Source organism: Phalacrocorax aristotelis, chromosome 4 (genome assembly GCF_949628215.1).
Source record: "Phalacrocorax aristotelis chromosome 4, bGulAri2.1, whole genome shotgun sequence".
Lineage (NCBI taxonomy): Eukaryota > Metazoa > Chordata > Aves > Suliformes > Phalacrocoracidae > Phalacrocorax > Phalacrocorax aristotelis.
This window is the reverse complement of record NC_134279.1, coordinates 22,453,844-22,479,396: the sequence shown is the minus strand read 5'-3', so window position 1 is coordinate 22,479,396 and position 25,553 is coordinate 22,453,844. Positions and strand designations below refer to the sequence as shown.

The 25,553-nt window shown below is 43.2% G+C and overlaps 1 protein-coding gene across 8 annotated transcripts in view; it reads right to left on the bottom strand.

Moving 5' to 3' along the window:
* ADGRL3 (adhesion G protein-coupled receptor L3) overlaps nucleotides 1-25,553 on the bottom strand; it is a 520,031-nt gene that overhangs the window by 220,028 nt on the left and 274,450 nt on the right. For all 8 annotated transcript variants that reach the window (XM_075090573.1, XM_075090572.1, XM_075090568.1 and 5 more), the window contains one exon: nucleotides 5,688-5,797. In XM_075090573.1, coding sequence (XP_074946674.1) covers nucleotides 5,688-5,797 — 110 coding nt within the window. The remainder of the gene's footprint in view (nucleotides 1-5,687; nucleotides 5,798-25,553) is intronic.

Sequence of the window (25,553 nt, the reverse complement as noted above, 5' to 3'; positions counted from 1 at the left end):
TATCATTAAAGAAGCAGGAAAATCTCTGTAAGCACCAAGGGTATTTGTTGCCTTTGTAACATTTATTAGCCCATTTGCCCAGAAGAAGGGAAAGGAAGGACGATTCATCCTTCCTTGGAAGCCACAAATATTTTTCCATTGCAGGAAACAGCTCTTTAAATAGATCTCCCCAGTATTAAAAGCTGATGGAAGACTTGTTTCCTGGGTGTGAGGCAATTTATCATTACAGTGGGATATGTGTGCAGACTTTGGCTGGGATAGGGTTAATTTTCTTCATAGTAGCTAGTATGGGGATACGTTTTGGATTTGTGCTGGAAACAGTATTGATAACACAGGGACATTTTAGTTACTCCTGAGCAGTGCTTACACAGAGCCAAGGCCTCTTCTGCCCCTCACCCCACCCCACCCGTGAGCAGGCTGGGGGTGCACAAGGAGCTGGGAGGGGGCACAGCCGGGACAGCTGGCCCCAACTGACCAAAGGGACATCCCACACCATATGGCGTCATGCTCAGCATATACAGTGGGGGGAGGAAGAAAGAAAGGGGGAACATTCAGAGTGATGGTGTTTTGTTTCCCCAAGTAACCATTATGTGTGATGGAGCCCTGCTTTCCTGGAGATGGCTGAGCACCTGCCTGCCCATGGGAAGCAGCGAATGAATTCCTTGTTTTGCTTTGCTTGCATGTGCAGTTTTTGCTTTGCCTATTAAACTGTCTTTATCTCAACCCACAAGTTTTCTCACTTTTATCCTTCTGATTCTCTCCCCCATCTCACCTGGGGGGAGTGAGCGAGTGGCTGCGTGGGGCTTAGTTGCCGGCTGGGATTAAACCATGACAGATATAACATGCCAGAGGCACCCATCTCGCTCCTTCTGCTGCTGCCATCCTTGCCATCAACGCAGCAATGGGCTTGTCCTTGTTGAACCCCTACCTTTTTTCCACTTTGTGCTGCCCTATACCTTAAATTTGCCAAGTATCTATTAAAAAACAGACTGTTTCTGAGGACAACAGTGCACAAGTTATTCTGTGAACTCCAAAGCTTCTAGAACTAAGGGAACTGATTGCTCAGGATAACCTGAAAGTAAATTCAACTCAGCTAGCTAAATCTTCTTTCCAACACCACACTGGATCCTTGGGAGCCTGAATGGTTGTCTGTAGGCAGAAATGAACAGAAAAAGCACTCAAAAATACCTTTACACTTTCAACTCGCACCTGTTTCGAAACGGAAATAAAATCTAAATGCAGACAATCCCTAAATTTCAGTCAACGCCAGTGGGAGGTAGTTGCTTATATGTTGGAAAATCTCTCCCTGCTCTGACTTGGGTTGTCACCCACAAGGGCAGTGCCGCTGCTGTGGCCCACAGAGCACGTGTGCTCGGGACAGCGAAGGGAAGGAGGCTCATCATCCTTGAGTGGGTTGTTCGTTCTCTGCATCCATCTCAGTCATACATGCAGGACTACTAAAACATGGATGTTTTGAGCTGTTAAGTGTTACGTGCATACAGAGGCTATATTTGCATAGGGAAAACCTATGCGTTGGTTCGGATTTATCAGATTATCAATAGAAAATCTGGCTGCTTACAATGACAACTAGCTCAGCAGCTCTCCCACGGCCACTGGTCTTGCAAAATTGGACTTTTTTTTTTGCTTGCTTGTCACCAGTCTTGTGTACAGCATTGGATTAATTGCTCATCTGCTTTCTGCACTGGCTCATGAGTAAAATGGTAAGTCCCTTTGCACATTACAAAGGTGAAATAAGAACAATTACACTCCTAGATGTACCGGCACCATGACAACAGAACTGTACAAGCACCAGAAAAAGATACTGAAGTGTTTCTGCAATGAGTGCTGACCTAGCTTCACAAAACCACTTCCACCACTGCTGCTCCCATTACCCATGTAACACTGTTCTGTAAAGGGAGAAGGGGAGAGGGAAGGAATGCACTAGGAAACAACAGAGTACTGAATGAAAGGGACCCTCACAAACTGAGGTTTCTGATAATTACACACAGCATAACGCAGCCTAAAATGCAGTTTCAGATATCTCTCTGCAACGGGCCATGTGTCCACAGCTCTGCTAATGGCAAACTGCAGGTCTGTAGTAATACATATTTAATAGAAAACCATGGTAAAGCTCTCTGGATCAGTAATGATTAAAAAAAAATCAATTTAAGAAAACTGGGGTAGTAATGTCAGTATTTTGGAAGAAAAGTGGCAGTATTTAAAGCAGGTGTCAGAAAAATAAACACCACATGCCAAGGTCTGCTTTGAGAAAGACAAAAATAATTTGGTGGCTTTTTCTGATACCAGAAAAATAGGACAACTGATGCCACCGATGCCTGTAATGTTAGGCCTGGTATCTTTTCACCTACTGAAATCACCCGCTTTTCATTTTGACTATGAAAGGGCAACAAAAAAAGGCCCTTAGAATGACTGTCCATTTTTGTAGACAACATCTGCGATCACATAAACTGACTACAGGATCAGGAAAACGAGGAGAGGACCAGGCGATCTATGGAATCATTTGTTGTCTTCGCCACATGTTGAGTTACCGCAGCCTCATGAAACTCTCCTTGTCAGGGGTATCTCTAGTGAACACACAGGAATGCAGTGTGGAAGGTATTATAACAGAAATTTTAAAATATATGCACTACTGAAGTTAGAAGAGGTTTGTTTTTCCTCCTCCTGAGAGGGAAGGGGAATACTTTCCTCTTGAAAATTATATGAGTTAGTGGTGGAAAGGTTAATAAATAAATAAATGAATAAATGAAATCACAAGAGGAGTGGGATACCCAAGGAGTTTTAAATCTGTAATTTTTCTCCAAGGGAACGTATACACTAGCACTATATTGAGCATAATCGCCTAAGGTCAGTCCTAACAGCATCTCTTAAAGATGACTCGTTGCTCTTGAGAAACACACATGCTCCCCTCTGCTGCCGAGCCAGTGCTTGGGTAAACTGTCTCTCTCCAGCCAGAAGGAATCATTTGAAACCGTAAGAAGTAACCCATCTAACCAGACGAAGCAAGATGGAATTGCACACAAATACGATTGTCTGCTGAAATATTAATTCCTTTGTTATGCAACTGCTATGTTTCTTCAGGAGATGGCCATATGGCAGACACCACTGTTCATTAAGGGCTCAGCTCACGAAATCACCAAGGAAATGTCAGTGGCTGAGGAAGGATTTTCCCCAGCACTGAGCAGCACCTGGGAACCCGTAGAGCCCACTCCACTCCTCCAGTGAAGCATCACACAAGGCAGATGGGTGTGGGTAGCAATGTTAAGCAAGCTGGACTGAAAGGACTTGGGCAACAGCTTAAATTTGCCTAGAGGTGCTGAAGCATGTGGGCTTGGTGACAAGAACCCAAGGGGACCAAAAGGCAGAGGCATCACCAAGGTCATCAAGGGGGAAACAGATTTCATGTACCAGGTGTAGCTTTGGTCCAGCCATATCCTTGCTGACCTCCTTGCCCAGAGCTGACACCTTACTCGTACCTTGGATGGCTTTCACTCACGGGGCACGGAACATCTGCAAAGTTGAGCTGACAGTTTTCAGAGGGAAGAAATGGAGGCAGTAGCAAAGCCAGGCAGAGACTGAGGTAGAAGAATAAAAAGGAGTCCTAGGTTTCCCACTCCACATCTGCAGATGAAGGGACACAGCTTGCCTGACCACAACCAACTTCCCTGGTGCCACACTGAATAAAAATGCATGAAGATTTAACCCAAAATTTCCTAGGCAATGCAGAACAAGAAGCTCAGGAGATATGATCCTATTTTACAACATGCTCAACCCTCATTTCCGCCCCCATAACTCTACTCGCAGAGGCATTGTATTTGATTCATAAACAAACAGAGGAAGCAGCCATCAAAGCTACTTTAGTAGCTTTGCAAAGTTGGTTTCAAAGGCAGCGTGGCTTGTTGTCATTGTTTTCCTCCCCGCATTCAGATCATAAAAACATACCCAACCCTACTGTACATTTGGTACTGAGCAACCTCTCACAAGAGTTATTTTACATCTTGTACATAGGGCCGATTAACACCTCAGGGCATAATATTCACATATTAGCTTTCTCACAAGGCACCGCCATTCCTCTTTGTTTTATATGCCACAAAGGCTACAGAGGGGTACTAGCTAATGACTATTGCTTTACCAGCCCAGTCTCAGGAGGGAACGGTATACCTCATGCAAATGACATATCGCAAGGAAATACAACCTGCTATGATAAATAGAAACCGATTTCCCCTCACCCTCCCCATGCACAGCATCGTTTGTAAAATGAAAGACCTCATTTAGAGAGGAATAGCTCCGAACTGGTAATTTGGTACAAGCTCACTAGGGCAGACCCTAAATCCCTGACGTCACTTTTTCCATGGGTTTAATGGCTCACTCCATAAAAAATATTCCATCACTGCATTTAGAAGCTTCACATTTTTGTGAAGAGGGAGGATCAAATATGGACACACTGAGCCTGCCGCCAGCAGAGAGTCAGAGTTCCCCAGCAGAGAGGGTCCCCTTTGCCTAGAGAGGAGGTCTTAGCTGCATCCCTCACCTTGTGCTTTCACAACAAGCAAAACCCTGCACAGCCTTTCCACATCACAGCAGCAGGCACGTGGCCACCTCCTGCATGAGAGACAGGGACCACCCAAGGGGCTGTAAGTTCTTGCCTCCCCTCCGGACAGCGTGCCTGCCGTTTCTCGGCCACGTTTGCTCTCCTGCAGCCTGTGCCCAAGGTGATGAAGGTGTTCTTAGTCCTCAAGCCAAATCCCGGTTTTCAGCAAATTGAAGTCTCCTGCTGCTCTCTCAGTACAACTCTGTGGCTAGGAAGTGTCCATTCCCACACCTGTTTTATTGTTTTGAGAGGTGTTATGGGCTTTGGCCTACTCAGACTGAAAACCTAGAAACAGTGCTGTTATTCACTGCTCAGCCCTTTACGACTGCTAACAAAAAGTGCACTCCCAGGATTACTGTTGTTATTTCTTTTTTGAGGTATGCCATTTTTGACAGTAGGACTGTAACTGCACCTAACAAATTTAGTCTCTACAGAAAGCAAATTCTGAGGAATGCTTAACTTTTTGTAGCTCTGACATTCCCTGTTCGGCGCATATTGCTATAATCCCAGGTGACCGTCTTTCTACCCTCAAAAATTCAGGCTAAATGGCTTGCCTACAATTTGCCTTCATAACTTTGGAAGCTTATAAATTAGTGTTTTCTACCATCAAACATTAAACTTCCCAAAACATTAGCTTTCTACATCCTCAGCTATACTATACTGTATTTAAGGCACTTATCAAATGTCACCAATTACTTGGACGTAGGTTGGTCAAATCACACTGCTGGAAGATTGCAAGCATAAAACTCTGGAAAAAGAAGCTTTAAGCTAGCAATACTGCTTCATTCTTCTGGCCTGCTTTCACTAATGGGACATCCCAAGTGTTTTCCAGTTGATATGTCACTGTACAACAAAGAAAACATGGGGCACAATTAGGATATTTTTAACCTAAGCACAAACCTTGCACAGAGGACAATTTTTCATATCTTATCAGCTCAGTCTCATATGATGCATGTGGTTTGTCACCGAGCGTTTACCTGCCCTTGGGCAACAAAAGACAAGCTCAAGGCTGGCCCAGTCTCCACAATAAATCAGATGTCTACTAAAGAAACAAATGCAAATATATCAAGATACATACTGTAAGGGACACACTCGTACTGCACTTCCAGGTACTTGTACGTCCCAGGGCAAGGGTCTGGGAACACATCAGGGCCAGCGACAACTGCACATTGGGTCCGATTACTGCATCTGAAAAGCAAGAAAAAGAGAGAGTTAGAAAACAGCCCAGACTGAAGAACAGGTCGAGAGGTTGAGCGGTCCCTCCAGCGTCAACAGGAGTGACAGTGTCAACAGGAGTGACAGCGTCAACAGGAGTGACAGCGTCAACAGGAGTAGCCAGCACAGAGCATCAGCCGGGGAAGCTCACCAGAGTGCACACAAAGGCTGATGGCAAACACCAATGCCTTAATCAGTTTGTTGCCAAAACAAAAGAGGCATGGTGGCACAACCCTTTCCCCTCCAAGCAGTTTTTATAGCAGGTATTTTATAGGAGGTATTTCTTTAAAACCAAACTGAGAGGGAGATTTTAAAAAAAAAAGATTACAGGTATGTGGTTCTCTAATTCTTGAAACCCAAACTCCATCACAGTGACCTCAGCTAACCTTAAATACCAGCATTCCCACCAAACAAAATGCAAAGACTAAACCAACAACATTCGTGGCAAAAATAGTCACTGTATATTTTATAGCAGACATAACAAATACATTTTACAAAATATTTATGAAGTGTTCCCATAAAAACAGACGTCCTGGATAATGCTGTTTAATGCAAATCAAAGACTAAAAACAGCAACACTTGAGTGGAAAAAAAAAGAAAATCACCAAATAAGCTGTCTAAAAACCAAAATAGTAGTTTTTCATACACAGCCAACACACTTTCATTAGTTATAAATGGCTACGTTTTATTCAACCATTCTGCCCAGCACAGATGCATCTCCTGAGATGATGTATTTTTTCCAAAAGCAAACGTTTCTCTCACTGAAGATCTTGCCATACAGAGAAGGAAGTGACCCTGCCTGCTGCAGTGAGCATCTTTCAGGTTAGAAGTACACACACACGGGCTGGGTCCTGCGAGGTGCTTCCCCGTGGCACATATGATTCAGGACCATGGGTGACTGATTTATGCATGTGCAGAAACCCATATTTGGCTCTGCTTTTGTGGTACAAGCACCTTTGTGTACAACTTTTGTGTATTTTGGGGGTGCAAAAACCCCTTAGCAAACAGCAGTTCTATGGAGAAAAGTCCTCTGCTTGTTTGTTTAAAGAGGGGAAAAAAAGAGGGAGAGAGAAATATAATTAGTGCCCTAAGGACTAGACCACAGCATTTACTTACTCTAAGATGCTGCCTCCTATGACGTGACATGGGACCCCTGACCCTCCTGCTCTTCTGGCAGAAGCCACGACATCCAGCGCAAAACTCATTTAGGTTTGCAGTGGAAATGCTTCATGTTTACCTGAGGCTATAGTTTGTCAGCCTTAATGAGGATTTTATTTGAGCCCATAAATTAAAATTGATTCATTAGTGACTGCCTTAAGCTCCATAATTTCTTTAATTTTATGGAAAGATTAATAAGACCTGATACGCTTGCTCATTGGGTTGTTTTGCTGCATAATCCAGAGGGCTTGGATGTTCTCGTGCTTTCTAGTTGAAAGACAACAGTTATCACAGCAAGTGACTAGTTTTATCATATACACAGAAAAACAATTTTATTAACAAAAAGGATAACTTTGTTGTCCTTACCCTTGCTACTTAGAGACAGGTGGCTTGGCTGGGATATCACAGGTAGCTTGGACCATGCAAGTGGGCAGTCTTCCAGGAGAGGCTTTGAACATCATCCAAAGCTTCACTTTCAACAAAAATCCTTTACTGTGCTCAATGTGCCTTTCAAAAAGCAATTGCACTGGCCTAATCAATAGTCCCTCTGGCTGTAGGGACAACCCTGGCCCCATTACATAGAATAAGAGCAATAGATCAAAGAGACGTTTCAAAATCATGAGTAAGGATCCAAAATTATGAGGAATTGGAAGTGGGGGAGGAACAGACACATTTAGGATTCATCTGCGTATTTTCTTTCTTTCCGTCTGTCAGAAAGTGGTTGCTTTGAATGTCCATTCCTTGCGACCGTTCCTTTTTTTATGCAAGAACTTGTACACAAAACCCAGAAGCGAAAACATGCAACCTAGAAAGCTCCAGGTTCATAACCAATATTTCAAAACTTGGTTTGGAAGCCAAAGGCTGTGAACACCAGCTTTAACCTCCCCAAAGGCGTGCTGCCTTCTGGGGTGTCACCAAAGAGAGTAAAAACACCAAGATACAAGGGTTGAGCAGGGAAGGCAGGGTGCTGGTATGGGCTTTCCCCCCAAACTCTAGCAAGTCCTGAAGCCCCCTTGCACATGCCTGGATTGGGGGATGGCAAAGCACTGAGCCTACCAAGCACGGAAACTTCGAAGGAAGTTGAGATTAAATTGTCAGTGCCACCTTGGGGGAGAAACAACAGAAAACCAAATGAAAAACTCCCCAATAAAAGCTCAGATATTATGCAGTGTCAGTGCCTCACACGATTTGCAAAAAAGGGCTCATACAAAAATCCCACCAAAACCAGAGAAAAGCCCTCTCTTTTTCACACTCATTTCATATGGGCAGCAAAACTATGTCCAGCACTTGGCATTTCGAGTTTCCTTTTATCACCCTAGGGTGAAACGTGCAGGTTCCCATTCCAGCACACTTAAGGGATAAGAGCAATTTGGACTAAAAAACCTTAGAAAAAACTTAATACCTGTTCAACCAACTATTACTGTCAGACATCAGGCTATGAAAATTTTAAGGGGAGACAGAGGTAAAAACCACTAATCGTTAAAGCTCTGGTTGCTGTGCTTTTGCTCACAGTTTTTCCCCACTTTCAGAACAGCTTCTTGGTCCCTTGAGTTTTATCATATTTCTTTCCAGACAGATTAAAGGCCCAGGTGACACAAGAAGTGACATAGAAAAGGAGATGTGTAGAAGAAAATGCATCTGTAGCCTTGAAAAGGGAGGGGAAAAACCCCCATGTAATCATGCCTTGCTCCATTCCCAGAAAACTAGGCCATAAGGTCTTCTTTGTAAATCACAGGATTATACATTGAATCTTGGGATTTCTTGGCACTTGGGTCTTAGTAGTACTTGCTCCAAACTCTTGTGACTCATGAGGCTCAGTGCCGGGTATTGACCTTTCTGGTCAATGAAACAAGAATCTCTTGGGGTTTCATTTGGTTAGTTGGTTGGTTTTGGTTTTTTTGCTTTGTTCCGCCCCCCCTTTCTTTTTATTTTGCTTTTATTTTTTATCTCATTTCTTGAAGGAAGACCTTTACTGACTACTGGAGTTACAATTCACAGTGAGAACCAGCACTGCATCAGCTCAAGTATAAATCTGTCCCTTCTGTAAGGCAAACGCAGAAAGACTATCCAGGTCCCTTATCTTTACACCAGAAACAGCAGCTCTGCATCTATCTAGATTCCCCTCCAACAGGGCAGGAATCGTTCGCATTGCGGGCTCTAGCACAACTGTACTCCAGAAAACTACAGTCACCTTTTTTACACCCATCTATACCTCTTATTACCACCTTTTAACACGCACCTTATTTCTAGCACCGATTCATCAGCTCCTTCTAATGAAACTACTTCTCTTCCCCTGCATTGCCCTCATGCCTCAACCTCCCTAAGCGACCCCTGACCTCTTGTGGTATTTTCTCATTCTCCTTATGCTCTGACACCGAGTAAACAAGAGAACCATGGGAGAAATCTGAATTTGGGGGACCAGATAGACAATTTTATGCCTATTAAAAAGCAGCTTCCATTTTATTAGTTTGTACAACATTTTAAGGCAAAAGTTCTGGAGACACAGAAGAATTAAAGGAGCCCCTCAGGTGGTTTTAGTTCCCCTTATTGCCATTTATCATGAAATCTGACAAGGAATTTATAGTCATCCTGTTGTTTGGGGTTGGCTTGCTTTATTCCGAAGCCCTTATTTCTACCTGCAATCTTTCCTCTCTCCCTGTTATTTCCTGAAGCGCAAGGTGGGCACGTGAAGATAGAGATTGCTTCTCAGAGACCCTGCATGTCTCAGGCCACCTCTGTAATTGCTGGTGGGATTCATGGACACTTTTCTGGACCTAGAGTGTCCACACAGCTCACCAGAAATAACTCACTGTGCTGCCACAGCATTCAGGCTAGCAAGGCAAAAAGCCTGCTGCCTTTTCCATCTTGCAAGATATGGAAAATATGACCTGACAATGCCTGGGTTCCTCTGTAAACGCTTGTGTTGGTGCAAAGTGTGTTAAATTAAAAGGCCAGTATCTCACACCCGCTTTGCCAAGGCACAGATGCCTACCAAGACTAACAGAGAGATAAGAAACCAAAGCACAACCCGAAATCTGCATTTTCACCCTGACTTGAGAGTCTGATGGCAACATACATTTCTGTATGTTCAGGAAAAGAAAATATCCCAAACCCTCCTAAAAAACAGTCTGAGGTACTCAGCAGCCTTTAAGGACCCAGCATCTCATAATCAGAAGCTCATGTTATTCGTGTATAAGTATTGGAGAGGAAAAATTGCCTTCTGGGAAAAGTGTCCCAGTCACAACACCAACCAACCAAACAAACAGAAAACAAAAAAACCCACACACAAAAAAATAAGGGGCGGGGGCCCTTTATGCCTTACTTCCAGTTACTGTTTATTCCCACTTATTAAGGTACCTGTTTTGTTTTCAGATATGGAAAAATATTTATCCTAGAAGAGAGGTGTCAATCCAGTGTAACACATACACTGTAACAGAAAACACAGACTATTTTTGCAGACCTTCTCCCAGTTCCAGTGAGAAATGACTTTCAAGAGTTTCAATGTGAAACAGTAATAATAATTCATGTGGCATTTGTTTCGCATTTATAGCAGTGGGACCGAAGGAAGCATTTGAGTTCAGAATCAGCTGCAGGGCTCAACTCTGCTTGCAACTCTGGATCAGACTTAAAACAAAAAAAACAAACAAACAAAACCCAGAAACAAACCAACCCCAAAACTTCATTTCCCTTCAGCAAACTTCCGTTCCTTCTCCCTGGCAATGTTTTTATGATTTTTAAGTAAAAAGATTGTCTTGTGATAGTGAGGCAGAAACACTTTAAGACATAAACAGCTACTTATTCGTCCTCTGACATCTTTGATTTTTTCCAATGCTGACATTGTTGATATATTTCCCAAAAGAGAAAGAAAGTAAAAAATAATAGTTTGGCAGGTGATGTTTATTTTAGGCCTTTCCAGAACCTTTAATAGCACAGACACGTCAACAGCATCAGGCTAGACATGTCTGGGGCAATATGTTTGCCAGAACAAAAATGCAAAGGCAGCACAAAATAAAAGATCAATCCCAAACAAAAGCTTTTCAGTGTTAATCATTGCAGGTGCAATGCCAGTAAGTCCTCCAGCTCCCCCTCCAGGTGGGGACCATTTGCTCCAGAGAAGAAAAATGGGTGCCAAAACCACAGGGGCAGGCACCTGCCATACTGGGGACACCAGAAGAGCAACTAGAAATCTCTGTACAGGTCCACAACAAGCCTAGAGTCTCAAACATCCGTTTCATCCCCAACACACCCTCTTTCTCCTGGTCCTTATCCTCTAGAGACAAGCCCTTCTGAAGTGGAGCAATGCCTTCTGTGACACCGTGGCCAGGAGGCTCCTGTGAGCAGGGCATACTGGAAACCATTACAAATGGAGAACCTGCCTGCTCCCTCTGAAACCACAATCAGATTGTCAGAGTCCAGGGCTAGGCTCTTCAATACCTTAAAGATCAGAAAATTTCAGGCAACGGAAAGCACTGAGCTGCCATACCCATTCTTTGCTACTGCTAACAAACCTTGCTCATAGCTGGTGCTACTCTCCACCTACAGCAGCTCATAATAAGGGATTCTTAATGCCCACATGTGCCAACCAAACTGGCTCACCTGCGTTCAAGAGCACCAGTCACCAAAAATCAAAGATAACCTTTCCCTCTCCCCTCAACTGAAACACCTACCTTACATAAACTTTACTTTTTTCTGCAATGACAAGGCAGCCATCATGTGCCTAGGTACGCTAATATCACCACGACATCAATATCTAAGCCTTTTTCTGAAAGTCTAATATACTTTTCTAATGGTTTTACAGGAAGAGACAGACTTAATTCATTATCCTACATGGCAATGCTGCAAGACATCCTTTTCCTTCTCTGAAACACAAAAAACTCCTCTCTGGATGACTGCTTTAAGAAAGAGGATGTCACAGCAAATAAGTCAGCTAGGAGTGTGTTTTCCCCTGTCAATATGTGATATTTCCAAATCAACCCTTTAGGAAGGACCAAGGAAAAGAAACAAATGCCCTGGAGAAAGTAAACAGGAAACAAAGAGAAATTTTACTCATAAGCGGAGTTAACAGGATGGCTTGCAAATAAGGGCAAAAAGAAATAAATAAAAAAAAGCAAGCAGAGAAGGGAGGCAGCGGAGGGTGGAGAGGGGAGAACAGCACTGCAAGCCCTGAGAAAAGCCTTTGGTTCACCACATTTGCTTTCAATAATGCATTGCACAAAAGCAAAGCTAAATCCTCTGCCTGTTTAGCTCCTAGAAACAAAGAATTTCTCAACAGAATCTTTTTCTGCCTCTGCAAAACCTTAAAAGCAAGGGATCTAATGACAGGGAGATGAAAATCCAGTTTCTCTAACATTTTCCTCATTATGAATGGGCCTTTTTATTGATCTTTCAGAGCACAGAGAAGCTGGCTTTCCAACCTCTGCTGCGATATAATTATCTGCGGTGTTTAATGCTAGCACAGATGAGTCCCACTACACACTGCATTTTGTTGTTTTATTGACGGGTTTTAATTATCTATCCAGGTGCTAGAGCTGTCAGATAGGCTGCTTCTTATATGATCAAACTAATACATGGAGAGGCAGAGCACTAACTGCAGCTTTACCAAGCGCCTTTGTGGAGATATGCCAACGAGATACATTTAAACTGCTATGGTTATTGTAAAATCTTACAATGTTTGATGGAAAAAAAGAGTCCTCTTTCTATAGCCTCAATCCATTTTGTTCCTCTGATTATTATTTTATACTGAGCGAAGCAAAACTGAAGAAAAACAAACCACCAAAACCACACCAAAACCCCAGCCAGCCAAACAGCAGAAAAATCCTGCAGAGCCAAACCAAATCTGAGCTGTAAAGGTCAGCAAGGGGACTACCTTGATATATTATGGAGAGCCTGAGAGCAAGATGGAAAACAGGTCCTGGAAATAATTTAAATACCAGTTTTATGTAGGAAAAAAGAAAAAGTAATTATGCTGTTTCAACTCATTGATAAGGCCCTTAAAATTTAACAAGAAGCATTTAACAGCAAATTCACGAGATTTAACAGATTTAACAACAATTTGGTGCACGCCTGCACACGGTGCATCTGCTCCACTGCCAGGGACTCCCCGGTTTGGGAAGTCGAGGTCTGGGGCAGGACCCACCAGCAGGGATGCCAGACGCCCTGGCTCATCATCACCCTCCAAAGGAGAGTCTCCCCAAGCAATGAAAGCTTTTTCCTCTGTGCTTCATCATGTAACAATTCTTACATTTTATAGTTTCCTTTGATTTCTTTCTGTCCCATCTCTTTGCGACTAACACAGTGAGGAGGGGAGATTAAATCCCCAAAGACAATGAAAGTGTACCCCAACAGGAAAACCTGTCAAGTGCCTCGTGCTAATATGCCTGGCTACAGCAGCGACAGGGAACCTGAATGCAAGCTGGGTGGAAGAAACACTCATCGTTAGCACAAGAACACCAAAAGAATGACCAGTCCAAGCCACTGGGTATATTTTGACCAAAGGTTTGGGTCAGCATGGAAAAGAGATCTGCACTGAGCATGTCTAAAGCAGTCACAGTGTTGCTCCAACTCCAAGGAGCTGTAGACACAAGCAAGGCCAGGTTTGCAATGGAGGCTAGTGTCTTTTATTGGATGCTGGCCTGCAGGGCTGAAAACCAAACCAGGCAAGCCTTAAGGCTGTAAAGCTCATCTTTTAAAGAACTACATCTGTCCTTTTACAGGTACTCTACTTCTTCCAACTCCATAAACTTCTGTAGCACCCTAATAAAAATCCACTTTACAAAACACTGACAGGATATCTGGAGAGGAGAGTAAACACCTAAAACAAACCAACCTGTAAATGGCTTGTCGGTTTAGCCAGAGTTAACACTAGTAAAAGTAACTGTGAACAGAAAACAATCTGGCTTTTAATTTAGGTTAGGAGGTCAAATTAAAGGCTAGAGGAGGTCTGGGCTGAATTTCAGCTGGCGCTCCACATTACTTTATCTTCATTGCCATTTTAACACAAGTCAATGCGAGTTAAAGCCCATTTTTAATTCTTCTTTCATGCAGCTACCCAGAGCTGGGATAGCCAGAGCAAGTGGCAAAGGATTATTTTCTCTACGACAGCTCTGAAACATGCTCAGGCCCTTGGACTACCATCACCTACCTATCCACTGAGTCCATAGCACAGGGAGCCGATGAGTTGCTGGTCACCAAAGCGAGGTACGAACCTGCTGCTCAGCACTGGCTGAGCAAAAAGCAAATCTGAATGTGACCATTCAGACACTTTTAAATATATTATTTTTTTTTAAATTAAAAAAGGTACTCTGTTCTGTTGTGAAAGGAAAATCCAGTATTACTTCCAATGCATCCCTCTTCACTAATTGTCATGTTTTCTCAAAGTACAAGGAATTACACATCCCATAATAACTGCAGTGCTGCCATTTACCATCAGCACCCAATGTCCCTGTCGCAGCCACTGACTGATTCCTGCAAAAGCAAAAACTGAGATTAGAGAATATTGTCTCTAAACGGGCTAAGGTAATCTGTATTCATGGGCTGGTAGGTTTAATGTGTTAGCCTTTCACCTCTACAAATAGGGTTAAAGAAAGGTTTTGGGCCAAAATAATTTGTACTGCAATCCATCTCAAATTTGACATAATAATTGAATGACTGAATGAAACAAAAATTAATACGTCCAAACAGCACGGGAGGTCAAAGCTGGGCAGCTCCCTGATGAACTTAGGAGTTAACTGAAAGCATCCATGCAGCACTCTCTAAAACCCAGAGCAACCTCTGTCTTCATCACTCCTACCCATGGCGTGATGCCAAGGTGATTTTTAAGTAAAGGTCTACAGATTTTAGTTAAGGAAGCAATCACCCCTGAGCCTCTCGGGGGGAGGGAAAGCTTCCCAAACAAGTGCGACATAGGATCAACATGTTACAGGTTATGCCTTTAACATCACGGCTGAATCAGTCCAGACAAAAAGACAATACTAGTCAGTAAAACATAGAGCCTGCCAGGGTTGTACGCTATTAATACAGCGTCTATAAATGGTGCCTGATTTTGTACACCACCTTGTGCAAAGGAGTCTTCACTCTGTCTGTGTCTTGGGCATTAAAGCAGTACAAACAATAATCAAAACAAAATCAAACCTTCTCAAAAAATAATCCTGAAATGAACCAAATATGCTTTTTATATTAAAAAAGGATATTTTTTTTTTAATTTTATTCCAACGTAGCCAACTCTGCCTCTTTGATCTTCAGTCCAAAGCTGGAATAAAGGCAGCCTGTACTTTGATTCTAAGCTCAAGAGAAAGCACGGCATCACAAAACCTTCATATGGTTCCCAGCCCAGCATTGCCTAGCCAAAGCATATACAGAAGCAAATGGTAAGTAAAAAAGGAAAAAAAAAAAAGGAAAAAAAAAAAAAGAGCCTAATTTTATATATATTTCTGTAAACCACCATTGTGAATTTCCTCAAATGTCTAAACATAGCACTGAACTTCCCGTGGCTGCACGCAGCAACATGGGAGGGGATGAAAGGATGCATTTTTGAGAACATCTGTCCAGCAGCTCCAACACAGCTTTCTCACACTGTGCTCAGCACTAGTTTGGCGAAGCCAGGGATCACTTATCCCTGCCCTCCCACCAACCCACTGCCTCCTCACTTATCTTTCCTGGGACAGTTTTCAGCATATGTCTGTCTGTCTGTCTGTCTGTCTGTATCTATCTATCTGTCTGTCTGTCTATCTATCTATCTATCTCAGTTTTCAGCTCTATACGCCCAGGAGCTCATCTTCTGCCCTGCCCTATCTGGTCACCATCCTAAAAGGGACACTATTTGCTCATTACATACTTTATCTGCCTTTAAAATATATGGTTAAATTACATCCAGATTTGGCTAAAAAGACTATCCTGAGAAAAAATGTGATAGGAAAATGGCCTCTGAACATCTGTCGGACAACAACTGGTAGGAACAGAGCAACAGGGTTTCTGCAAAAAGTCATCTTTGTGGTGATGTGGAGAATACTTTCTTAGTGGAGGAACAGCTATTTCATACTACAGAGCCTGACTAATGCTGTACTCACAGAATTAAACTCTCTGTACGTAAGAAAGCTTCCTTTGAGGAAGCTAAACTCAAAGGCCAAGTTTTCCAGAAAGGCTCTGCCTCCCACTGGAGCTGAATTTTTTCGAATTGCTTCATTCTTGTAGGAGGAGTTACAAGAAGGCCCAGCTGTTTGAACATGGCCTGGGGCTCCTCAGTTCTCATGGAGAGCAGTGAAGCTGCTGGCTATTAAGCATTTTTCAGACAGCAGGCTGTGTCACAGAGTGCCTAACCACTTTGGTAATCCAACCCAAATATTTCTACCGGAAAAAAAAAAACCCTCCCATCTGGGATTGCACCGGAGCCTTAGGAGGGGCAGAAACTGGGAAATCCACATTCCAGCGCATGGAGCATGTCTCTGGCAAGTCAACTTTAAAATACGTGACTGATGCTGCTCAGACATACTAGCTGAAGTCCAGGGAGATGGATGAAAGGGTAAAGATGCAGGATAAATTCATCGGATGTCTCCATAAATCATTTCTATAGTTCACATTTGTTCTCTGCCTTTCATTACTTACATTTCTAAAGCCACTGGGTGCCTTGGTGCAGTGGATCTAATAAAAAGGAAGATAAATTTTAACATCCCATTTTGAAACATCTTAAAATGATCTAGCTTTCTTCTGAAGGTTAATGGCAAGCATTACAAGAAACACACTGTCTCAAAACAATACACTGGGGCTGGAAGCGAAAGCAAAGTCCCGCTGTAGCCTGGAAATTCACAGTCCTGGTTCCCCACACAACTGGTATAAAAGATCTTATTTCTGGCCCTAATGTTTTGGCAGCCTTAACTTTGTCACTGAATCCTGCCATCACCTTGTGCAGACCCTCTGACTCGGGCAAAATTCCATGCTCAACAAGAGGAGGAAATATTTTTGGAGATTGGCAGTTTGGAAAAGAATCTGAGCTGCCTGACAGCTGTTCAGAGACGTGGGGTGCCAGAGGGGTCCCAGCGGAGCATACAGTATTACACACGCACACGCACAGAAAATCATTAAAGTTTCTGTCTCTGAAGTTTCACATTTAATGAAAGAAAGTGAAGAAGATATCTGGAGAATTCTTGGGTTATATTAACAGCTAATGATATTCCCTTTGCCAGGAGTGCAGCCCTGGGAAGCTCACCGGCAGCAATAGGGGGAACCCACGAAAACACCAGCAGGTCCAGGCGGCATGGCGAGGGGGAATGGGGAGAGCCATCCTTCCCTTCCTCCCTGCCACATCCCCAGGGGGGTCAGGAATTGAGCAGAGAGCCTGCTGTTGCATGGCTGGGGTTGTTGTATGACAGAAGCAAGGACCTTTATAACAGAATTTAATCCACTGCAGGTTAAACAAAACAAATGACTGCACAAGTGAGCAATTAAAGAGCATTCCACAGCCAGCACTCAGAGAGCCTCGCCATTGATTAATTAGGTTCAAAGGGCCAAGGTTAACCTCACAATCTCCTGAGAAAGAGACCGCTTAGTACCTTTAAAAAAGAAATAAAAAAAATTAAAAAATCAGCATTCTTATTTAACACTTGAGCATCATTTAAACAGCTGCTAAAGCAGTGTAACAATTACTTGGGACTGACCTACATTCAGCTGTATCGCTTTATTACATTCAGGAGAAACTTAATTAAGCTTCTGTTACTTAATAAAAGCAAATAAAATCCTCCATTTTATGACAAGGAGCTGCACTGCTACAGCCATGTGAAGCTTTAAGATTTGGCAGTGGGGTTTCCCAAGAGAGTGTGGCTCCCACTATCACATTCCTCCTCATTGAATTTGAGGGATAAGATGATACAGGATATTTTTATGCATTAATGCTCTTCAAGACAGGCTAGGCTGCTCTGCTAGGTACCGCCAAGGTGGAGAGAACTGTAGCCTCTGATACCTGTCCTGTTACCTTATGAGACCTACTGTACCTATGCAATACGGTCTGCTCCCAACCACATCAGGATTACTTCAGCCCTGCCAGGAGGAAGGCATCAACTACTCACTTCACTGCAAGAAGCAAAAAAGCAACATGTTCCCGGGAAAAAAAGAAGAAAAAAAAAAAACCAAAACCCAAACACACCATACTGCTAGCTGTATAGTTTTTCTTCCCCAGGGGCTTGATCCACACCCCAGTGAACTCTGTGGGTGAAGAGTCATTTACAGTCACCGCTGACCATTAACAGGGTCTGATCTGGGTAGCAGGAGTGTACAATCAAGGATACTCCCATATTAAGAAAATCTACAGAGAGTTTCATCAGTTTATGTCACCAAAAAGACTCCCCAAACCATCCACCAAAAGACTCCCTTGAATATTAAGATTTTAAAACACTTAATAAAAAGGACCACCCCATACGTCTCACTTTCACTCAGCTACATTTACCCATTTCAACTGTGTCCAACTTCCTATGGGATTATCAGCCATGCATTACATCCTCACCACCCTCCTCCTTAAAATGCTCATCTCGCCCCTCCTCTCCTGCCCTTACACAAACAGCTCCCCTGCTCTGACTTACCAAAACATCCAGTTTTGGGGAGAAAATCTGTCCCCAGCCTTGTACAAGTAATAAAAGCAAACACTTAAATTGCAAACAGCCAGACAAAACCCCCCACCAGCTGCCCAAACCCTCTGGACTTTCACTGAACTGACTGCAGATGCTCAGACAAACCCTGGAAGCTTTGGTGAGGTCATGGGAAAATTTCTTCTCCATGAGGGAGAAAACCCAGAAATTGCCCATTGCCAAGCAGAGGCCATGGCCAGGCAGCTCTTCAGCACTGGCACCACGTCCAGAAAATGACTTCTGAACACATACTGGCCTCTGCTGTGTTTCCCAGCCAAGGGGTAACCTGCCAATTAGATTTTAGTCCTGCTGAACTCTGTGCTGGATGCTTGAGACCATGAAGCTGCTGCTGGACTTTTTGCTACATCCAATTCCACATGTGATCTGTTTATAGTTGTATTTATAAAGGCCCTTGTTCTCTCAAGGAGACGAAGACATGGCTGCAGAGGTGGCAGCTGTGCTCCCCTGGGGCCACCAAGGAGCAATTGCCCCAGCCTCATGACACAGGGGCCTTTGCATCAGGTCTAAAACTCACCAGGAATTAACTGTCAGTAATGCTGTGACACCTCCCAGGCTTAAAAATCACAAGCTCTGAAGTCCCACACCTCATCAGAACCATTAGTGCTGAGCATACTGGTCTGATGATGCCTTGTCCCATGCACCTACTTTGTTCTTGCTCTCTACAGTAGTTCAGTGCCACAGATTTTTTTCAGGATCTGAAGGAGTTGGGCTTAATTCCATGGGTGACTGTAAACCCTTAGTTCCCATCCTGTAGCAGAACACCCTTATGGTGGTGGTCCAACCTTTTCAATTTGCAACAGGCTCCACTTCTTCTGAGTAATTGAGGAAGCATTTTGGTAGGCGCGGAAAATGGCATCCCACCTTTCTCGTGTATGTTGCACTGCTAGAATAAACTATCAGGCAGGCTCTGCTGCTATCTGGCTTGGGGAATATTTGACCAATTAACGCATAGACAAGAGCAGCAATGGAAAAAACGATACATTCAGTTCCATGTAATGCCATTAGAATTGTGGTGACTTAAAATCCTGCAATACTTTGGAGGTCCATTTTGCAGCCTGGCTGTAATGAGGAGCTGTGGTGAATGGTATCTCAGATGCTGGACAGTAAGCTGTCAGGGGTGAGGACATCTCAACTCAGCTTTGGGGTTAAAGAAACTCTCCATATACTCACTACTGCTAACCCTGAAGGCAGTAAAAATAATAGGTGACTGACAGTATTTTCTTTTCTTTGTTAGTGTAACCAAGACTAGCTTGTTAAGTCATAGGTGGCATCCAAATTCTTCCTTCTTTTTTGCAGTGCATCTATGGAAAGTCGATTCTTTTTCAAGTGTTGAGAAGATGAGGCTTTTCCTTATGTCATCACTGCCTTTAACAGCATTCATCTCATTCCAGGCTTTTTGAAGAGTATATAAAGAAACAGTGCCCTTCAGTATACCCACTTAGCCAGTACAGGCATATGGACAGTGCTGAGAAACAGTTTAGTGCAAAGAGATTGACAAAGACAAACCCTAAAATATTGACCAACTAGGAAATTCCCTCTGTCCCAGCCAACATCGTCCTATCTGTCACTCCCTGCAGCTATGCAGCCTGGGAAAGAAAGACTTCAGTTTTCCAGCTAACGGCTACCTACCTGCAGGTGCCAGGGGCTCGGGCTTGATCCTGCAGCCTCTGCCTTTACAAATACTTTGACAACTCTCTCAAAAAGCCAGCAAGCCTCGTCTTACTCCAACATGACTGAGTAAATAAATAATGCTATTTATGCACTGCACACCATTTGTCAACCCATTTGTTATTTCCGATCTTTCACTGCTCATGCAGTAAAACTATGTGGGATTTTATTCAAACCTCCCTTGCAGGTGTGATGAATGCTTTATTTATACAGCAGCATTTCATCTCGCAGAACTGTTACTATGCAAATACAGGCCTTTAAGTCCCTATGTGGTGTAAGCAGAAGGTGTAAAGAGAGATGAAAACTAGAGACGGCACTGTAATTAAAGCCAAGGGAGGAATCACGGATGGATCAGCTAGAACTGGGGAATGCGTGTCACAGGAAACACACCACTTCAGAAGAAGCATTCACTCCCCGTCATCAGACAAGGTAAAAACATATACCAGTTTTCAGAGACTTTTTTACAGGTCAGCGTGACACTGCCAATCCCCACTCAGCTTATCAGAGGACCCAGGGCCTCAGCACCCACTGTACCTAGCGAGCGCATTATTTTCAGGCAAATTGTCTCTCATTGACTTCCCCCATTGGAATTTTGGTCCAGCACTGAAAAACCTGGAAGCAGACACTGCTACAAATAACTACAGTTGAGCAAGCCATGAATAAATTCCCTTGGCCAGTGTCTTCTAGTGACCAGAAGACCAGACAGGGAGTGGTGAAGGGGCCACCACCGTGATTTCTGCTGCGAGGTGGAGTGACCTTGGCTGGGGCATCTCCGCTCTTGTGCAAAACGGGAAGAATTCTGCTGACCTTCCTGAAAAGTCTTTTGAGAGCCACAGATGAAAAAAAAAGTAAATTACTTTTATTACTATTTACTTATGTGTGAAATCTGCTACCCAAACCTGCTGAAACCTACAGAGTCTCCTCTGGAAGTAAAGCACTGTTGCAATGAAGGGCATCTGAACCTGTCTCTGCTTCTACTTTGCATTGTGGTCAGTACATTAAGGTTTAAGTTTCATTCACTCCCGCTATGGAGCACACCAAATGCTTCCCTGGCTTACAGGAGCTTCACAACAATTTGACTCAGACTATGGTCTGCAGGAAAAAGACTAGAGGATCAGCCTCAAACCAATCCCTCTGTTTCCTGGAAGGAGCTACCCTTGGTGGTTTTTACCATGAGGGCAAAATCTCATTGGCCTCAGCATGATCCTCCTGGTTGCTTCAGATAAACTGCAAATACTACCACCAATTCTCATATTTTTGAGGGTGAGTGGTAAAGAAAAGTGAAAGAAACAGTTGTGGACCAATTTCAGATACCTTGGTATCAAACCTCTCCTTCCTCCACTTTCTTTTCCAAATTTCAAGGGGGGGGAGGGGTGCGGGGGGAGGGGGGTGGGATTCATAGAGAGCTGTGTAAACAGACATCAGACTCATGTTTATTGCCTAAGCAATAAAAGATTAGAATTGACAAATGGAGAGGTTTTTGGAGACACAGATGTTACAATCATTTTAATATAATTTGGACTTCCAAATCAGTAATTACTCTATCACATATTTATAATTTTGTAGATGCTACTAGAAATGCTGATGTCTTTTTCTATGCATAGTAATGAGCAACAACAAGGGCTGTTAATATAAAGCCTGTAATGTTTGCATTCATATGTAAATAGGTTATGTAAACGTTTTAGACATTTCTCACTAAAACGCTGAGTTCTAATCTAAGTGGCTCCATTCCTAAACTAGAAAATCACACTCTGCATAGAAATTGTTTACTAGTCTGTCAGCAAAGCCACCAAAGCAGTAAGCTGAATTTATAGAGGGATTTACGTTTCTCCATTAGAGACGGTATCGGAGTAATTGGCAACCTATAAATGCCCAGGCAGATATGCAAGTTGATATTTAGAAAGTTAGTTGCTTGCTTGCACGTGGTGGTACACACATTTAGCACACACATGCACCTTCTGCATACACATATGCGCAAGGAGAGGCACCTTTTTGGGAGACTGAGGAAAGAAGCAGTGTTTGATTTAATTAAACTAATTTAGTTAAGCTGATACAAACCCCTGGTTAAGAGTGACAGAATCAGTTCAGTTTCTACCTGCTCCTAATTGACATGATAACACTGAATAAGACACATTAAACCACCAACACGTGTCTCCAAGCAGGAATAAATTACACAAATTTAAACCCACAACTTTAGTTAACTCCAAATGATGCTAGGGATGGGAAAACAAAAGAGAAAAAGAAAGAAAGTGGGCTAAAATGTCCTAGGGCCACCCTTTTCACCTCAGGACGTTACCATTTTTCTTTCCTCCGCTTCCACTCAAGCACCCATAACTGCAGCCTTTATGTGTCCCACCTGGTGCACAGAGAGCTTGGTGGAGTGGCCCTTGGGGCTTATGCAGGCCATTTCTAACTCAGCTGGAACATGGACAGACCACCACGGTACTGTCTTTTACAGGATCTGATGTGCCTACCCAAGCAAAACTCTGCGTCTCTCTCCTCTTTGAACATTATACGACGAACTTGCTTTAACTTCAGTGAGGTCTGTTCTCAACTCTGTGATGCAGAGAATCACATCTTGAGACTTTTTCCTTGGTGTCTCTAACAAATCACATCCATCCTCAGCCCTTTCTCTTCTTCTTGAACATATATTTGCAGGTATGATTTAGTGCCAGTAAAGGCCTTGGAAAGATAGCTCAGGGACCCAGACAGCTCCGCTACAGCACATGAGCAACTCCCGTTTCTATAAGAGACAATAGATGTCTTCTCTTCCTCAGCAAAAATGAAATGGAAATGACATTAAGGAAGCAAACATCCTGCCGTTGCTCCAGCAACTTTCAGCATCTTCTACCACCTAGGCATAGTATTTTCAAGATCTGTTCAGTATTTTGCTTTAGATGAGGCTGCCAAAAGCTGCCAGGGGCAGCTACTGGCGTTTTGACCTTGCTCTCTCCTGCCTTCCTCTCTCCTCCTTCCTCCCTGCTTTCCCTTTGTTCCACTTCAAAGCACACCCATGCCGCTCCTGGAATGGTATTAACACCTAAAGAGCCAAGGTACATTTACATCACATGCAATCCTGGCTTCACTCGCCCGGCCCTCTTAACCACTGCCTTCAAACAAGCAAAGTAACATCATTAATCATGCCACAAAACAACAGGGAGAGAAAAGCCTGACACCCACACCCAAGTACCAAGGAGTTGAATTATTGCCATTCCCCGGTGGACTGCAGTGATGTGCGATGACTTGTGACAAACAAGGCAGTTTCCACTGGAAAGGAGGGGGGAGGCAGATAGCTCTGCAGAAAAAGCCTAATAAATTTCTCCAGGCCACAAATGTAAGACTCTATTATGCCCCTGCCAAGAACAGTTACTCACATGAGTAAAATTAAGAGGACTACCAACTAGGTGAGTAAATCCATGCCCACTTCATTTCCAAGGAAAGAAATTCACCCCAGCAAGGCTCTGTTTGTACACTGGAATAGCAGTATTGATTTCGGCAGTAATTCCAGTCCCCTAGTGCAGGAACACTGCAGTGAATCAAACCCACTGTGGTTTTGTCCCTGCGATTACCTTTGTGCTAAGGAGTATTGGAATGCCTAGTACTAAAAACTGGGTCATAGGCTGCTTTAGGTTTTTATTCCCTTTTAAAGGGGACACTTTTGAATGTGACAAATAGTCAGCACTTTCTTGTGATGATGTAAGTGTTAAAACCTGGTTCCATCTAAAAAAACGTGAGTGAAAGTAATTTTGCCTGTTCACCTGGAACTTGTTACATCAAGTGAAATAGCAGACAAGCACTCACAGCAAAAAGAAAGCTTTTTGTTCCTGTTTGGTGAACTTTCACCTATAAATTTTAGAAAGGTAAAATAAATAATGGGCCTTATGGCACATTTGCTCAGCAGCACTGGTGGCCTGACATCACTATGTTACTTTATTATAGCTGTACACTTACCAAATCTGACGAGATTTCTTATTACATAATAATTTCCAATGAGAGTGATTATTTTCACATCAGTCCAATGAGAGACCCCCACTGGGGGACCAAAGTCCCCCCGGTTTTTAAACACAACCCCTGACCAGACGAGTTTGTAGTCTAGCCTGCACACTCTGTAATAGCCTTCATGCTCAAAATGATGCTCTGAAATCAGGGATGCATCCAGGACTCTTGTGCCTTCTGAGAGGACCTTGTCTGGAGGAGCCAGCCTCTGTCCAAGGTCTGCGCAGCGAGCAAAGTCAGCAAACTGCTTTAGCTGTCTCTGTTAAAAGGATCACAAATGATGATGAACCTGGGGTAGTATTTCTGTTTAATAAAAATAATGTTTGCTTCATAAAAACCAATCTTGCCATAGCCATATCCAAACTAAACCAACTCAACAACACTGTGAAGTAAATGAGGCTGAGAAGAGAAGGCTTTTGCTAGCAGAGCTTTCCCATCCTCTCTGTAAAACTGGCTACCCTAGTAAAATTAATTATTTGCTAATAGGTCAGTGCTCAAATTATGAGTCCTAGCATCACGACACAACTTCTTCCTATGCTGTTAACCAAGAGCATTAGCAAAATGGTCCACTGCAGACCAGCCTGCGGATCGGTGTCCAGTGTTGTTCTCAAAAGCTTCCCCCTCACGTCAGGAAAATCCCATTTAGCCTTTGATTCCTCTGGTGCCAATACACCCTTAAACATCTGCTCTTAAGACTATCCCTCTGCATTACTTCAAAGCATAATTACAAGGGCACAAAGCTGGAGTCTTCCTCACCATCCACTCCAAATCCTCTCTCACACTGCCTGCTTTTTCCCATATTGCCCTCCATTTCAGGCAAATCCTGATAACAGCGACACAAAGGGAATTGGACATCTTTGTTCAGATGCAGCCTGAACATCATAAACAACATAGTGGCTGAGTGCTCGTATTTGTCAAGGCCTCCGCATGATTTTTTTTTTTTTTTTTTTTGCTATTGTTGTTAAACAGGGGGCTAAAAAGTCTGTAACTGTTTCACCAATTAAAAAATTACAATGGTCGTCTGCAAAAGCTACTAAGAAATTCCATTGTCTCCCTGCTCCAAAAGATGTTTAGGTCCCTATCGATTCATCCTAAATCCACTTGGCTGTGGGTGGGAAAGAAAGCAGCAATGAAAACTGAAGCAGGAAAAGGTTCATGATTTTGTACCACACTTCAGAGGGCTGCGAGGAACATTTGTCTTGACAAGTCATCTGTTTAATCAAAGAATTTTAATCAAAGTGCAGTTCTAGAAACCACAGGCTAACGTGGACAAA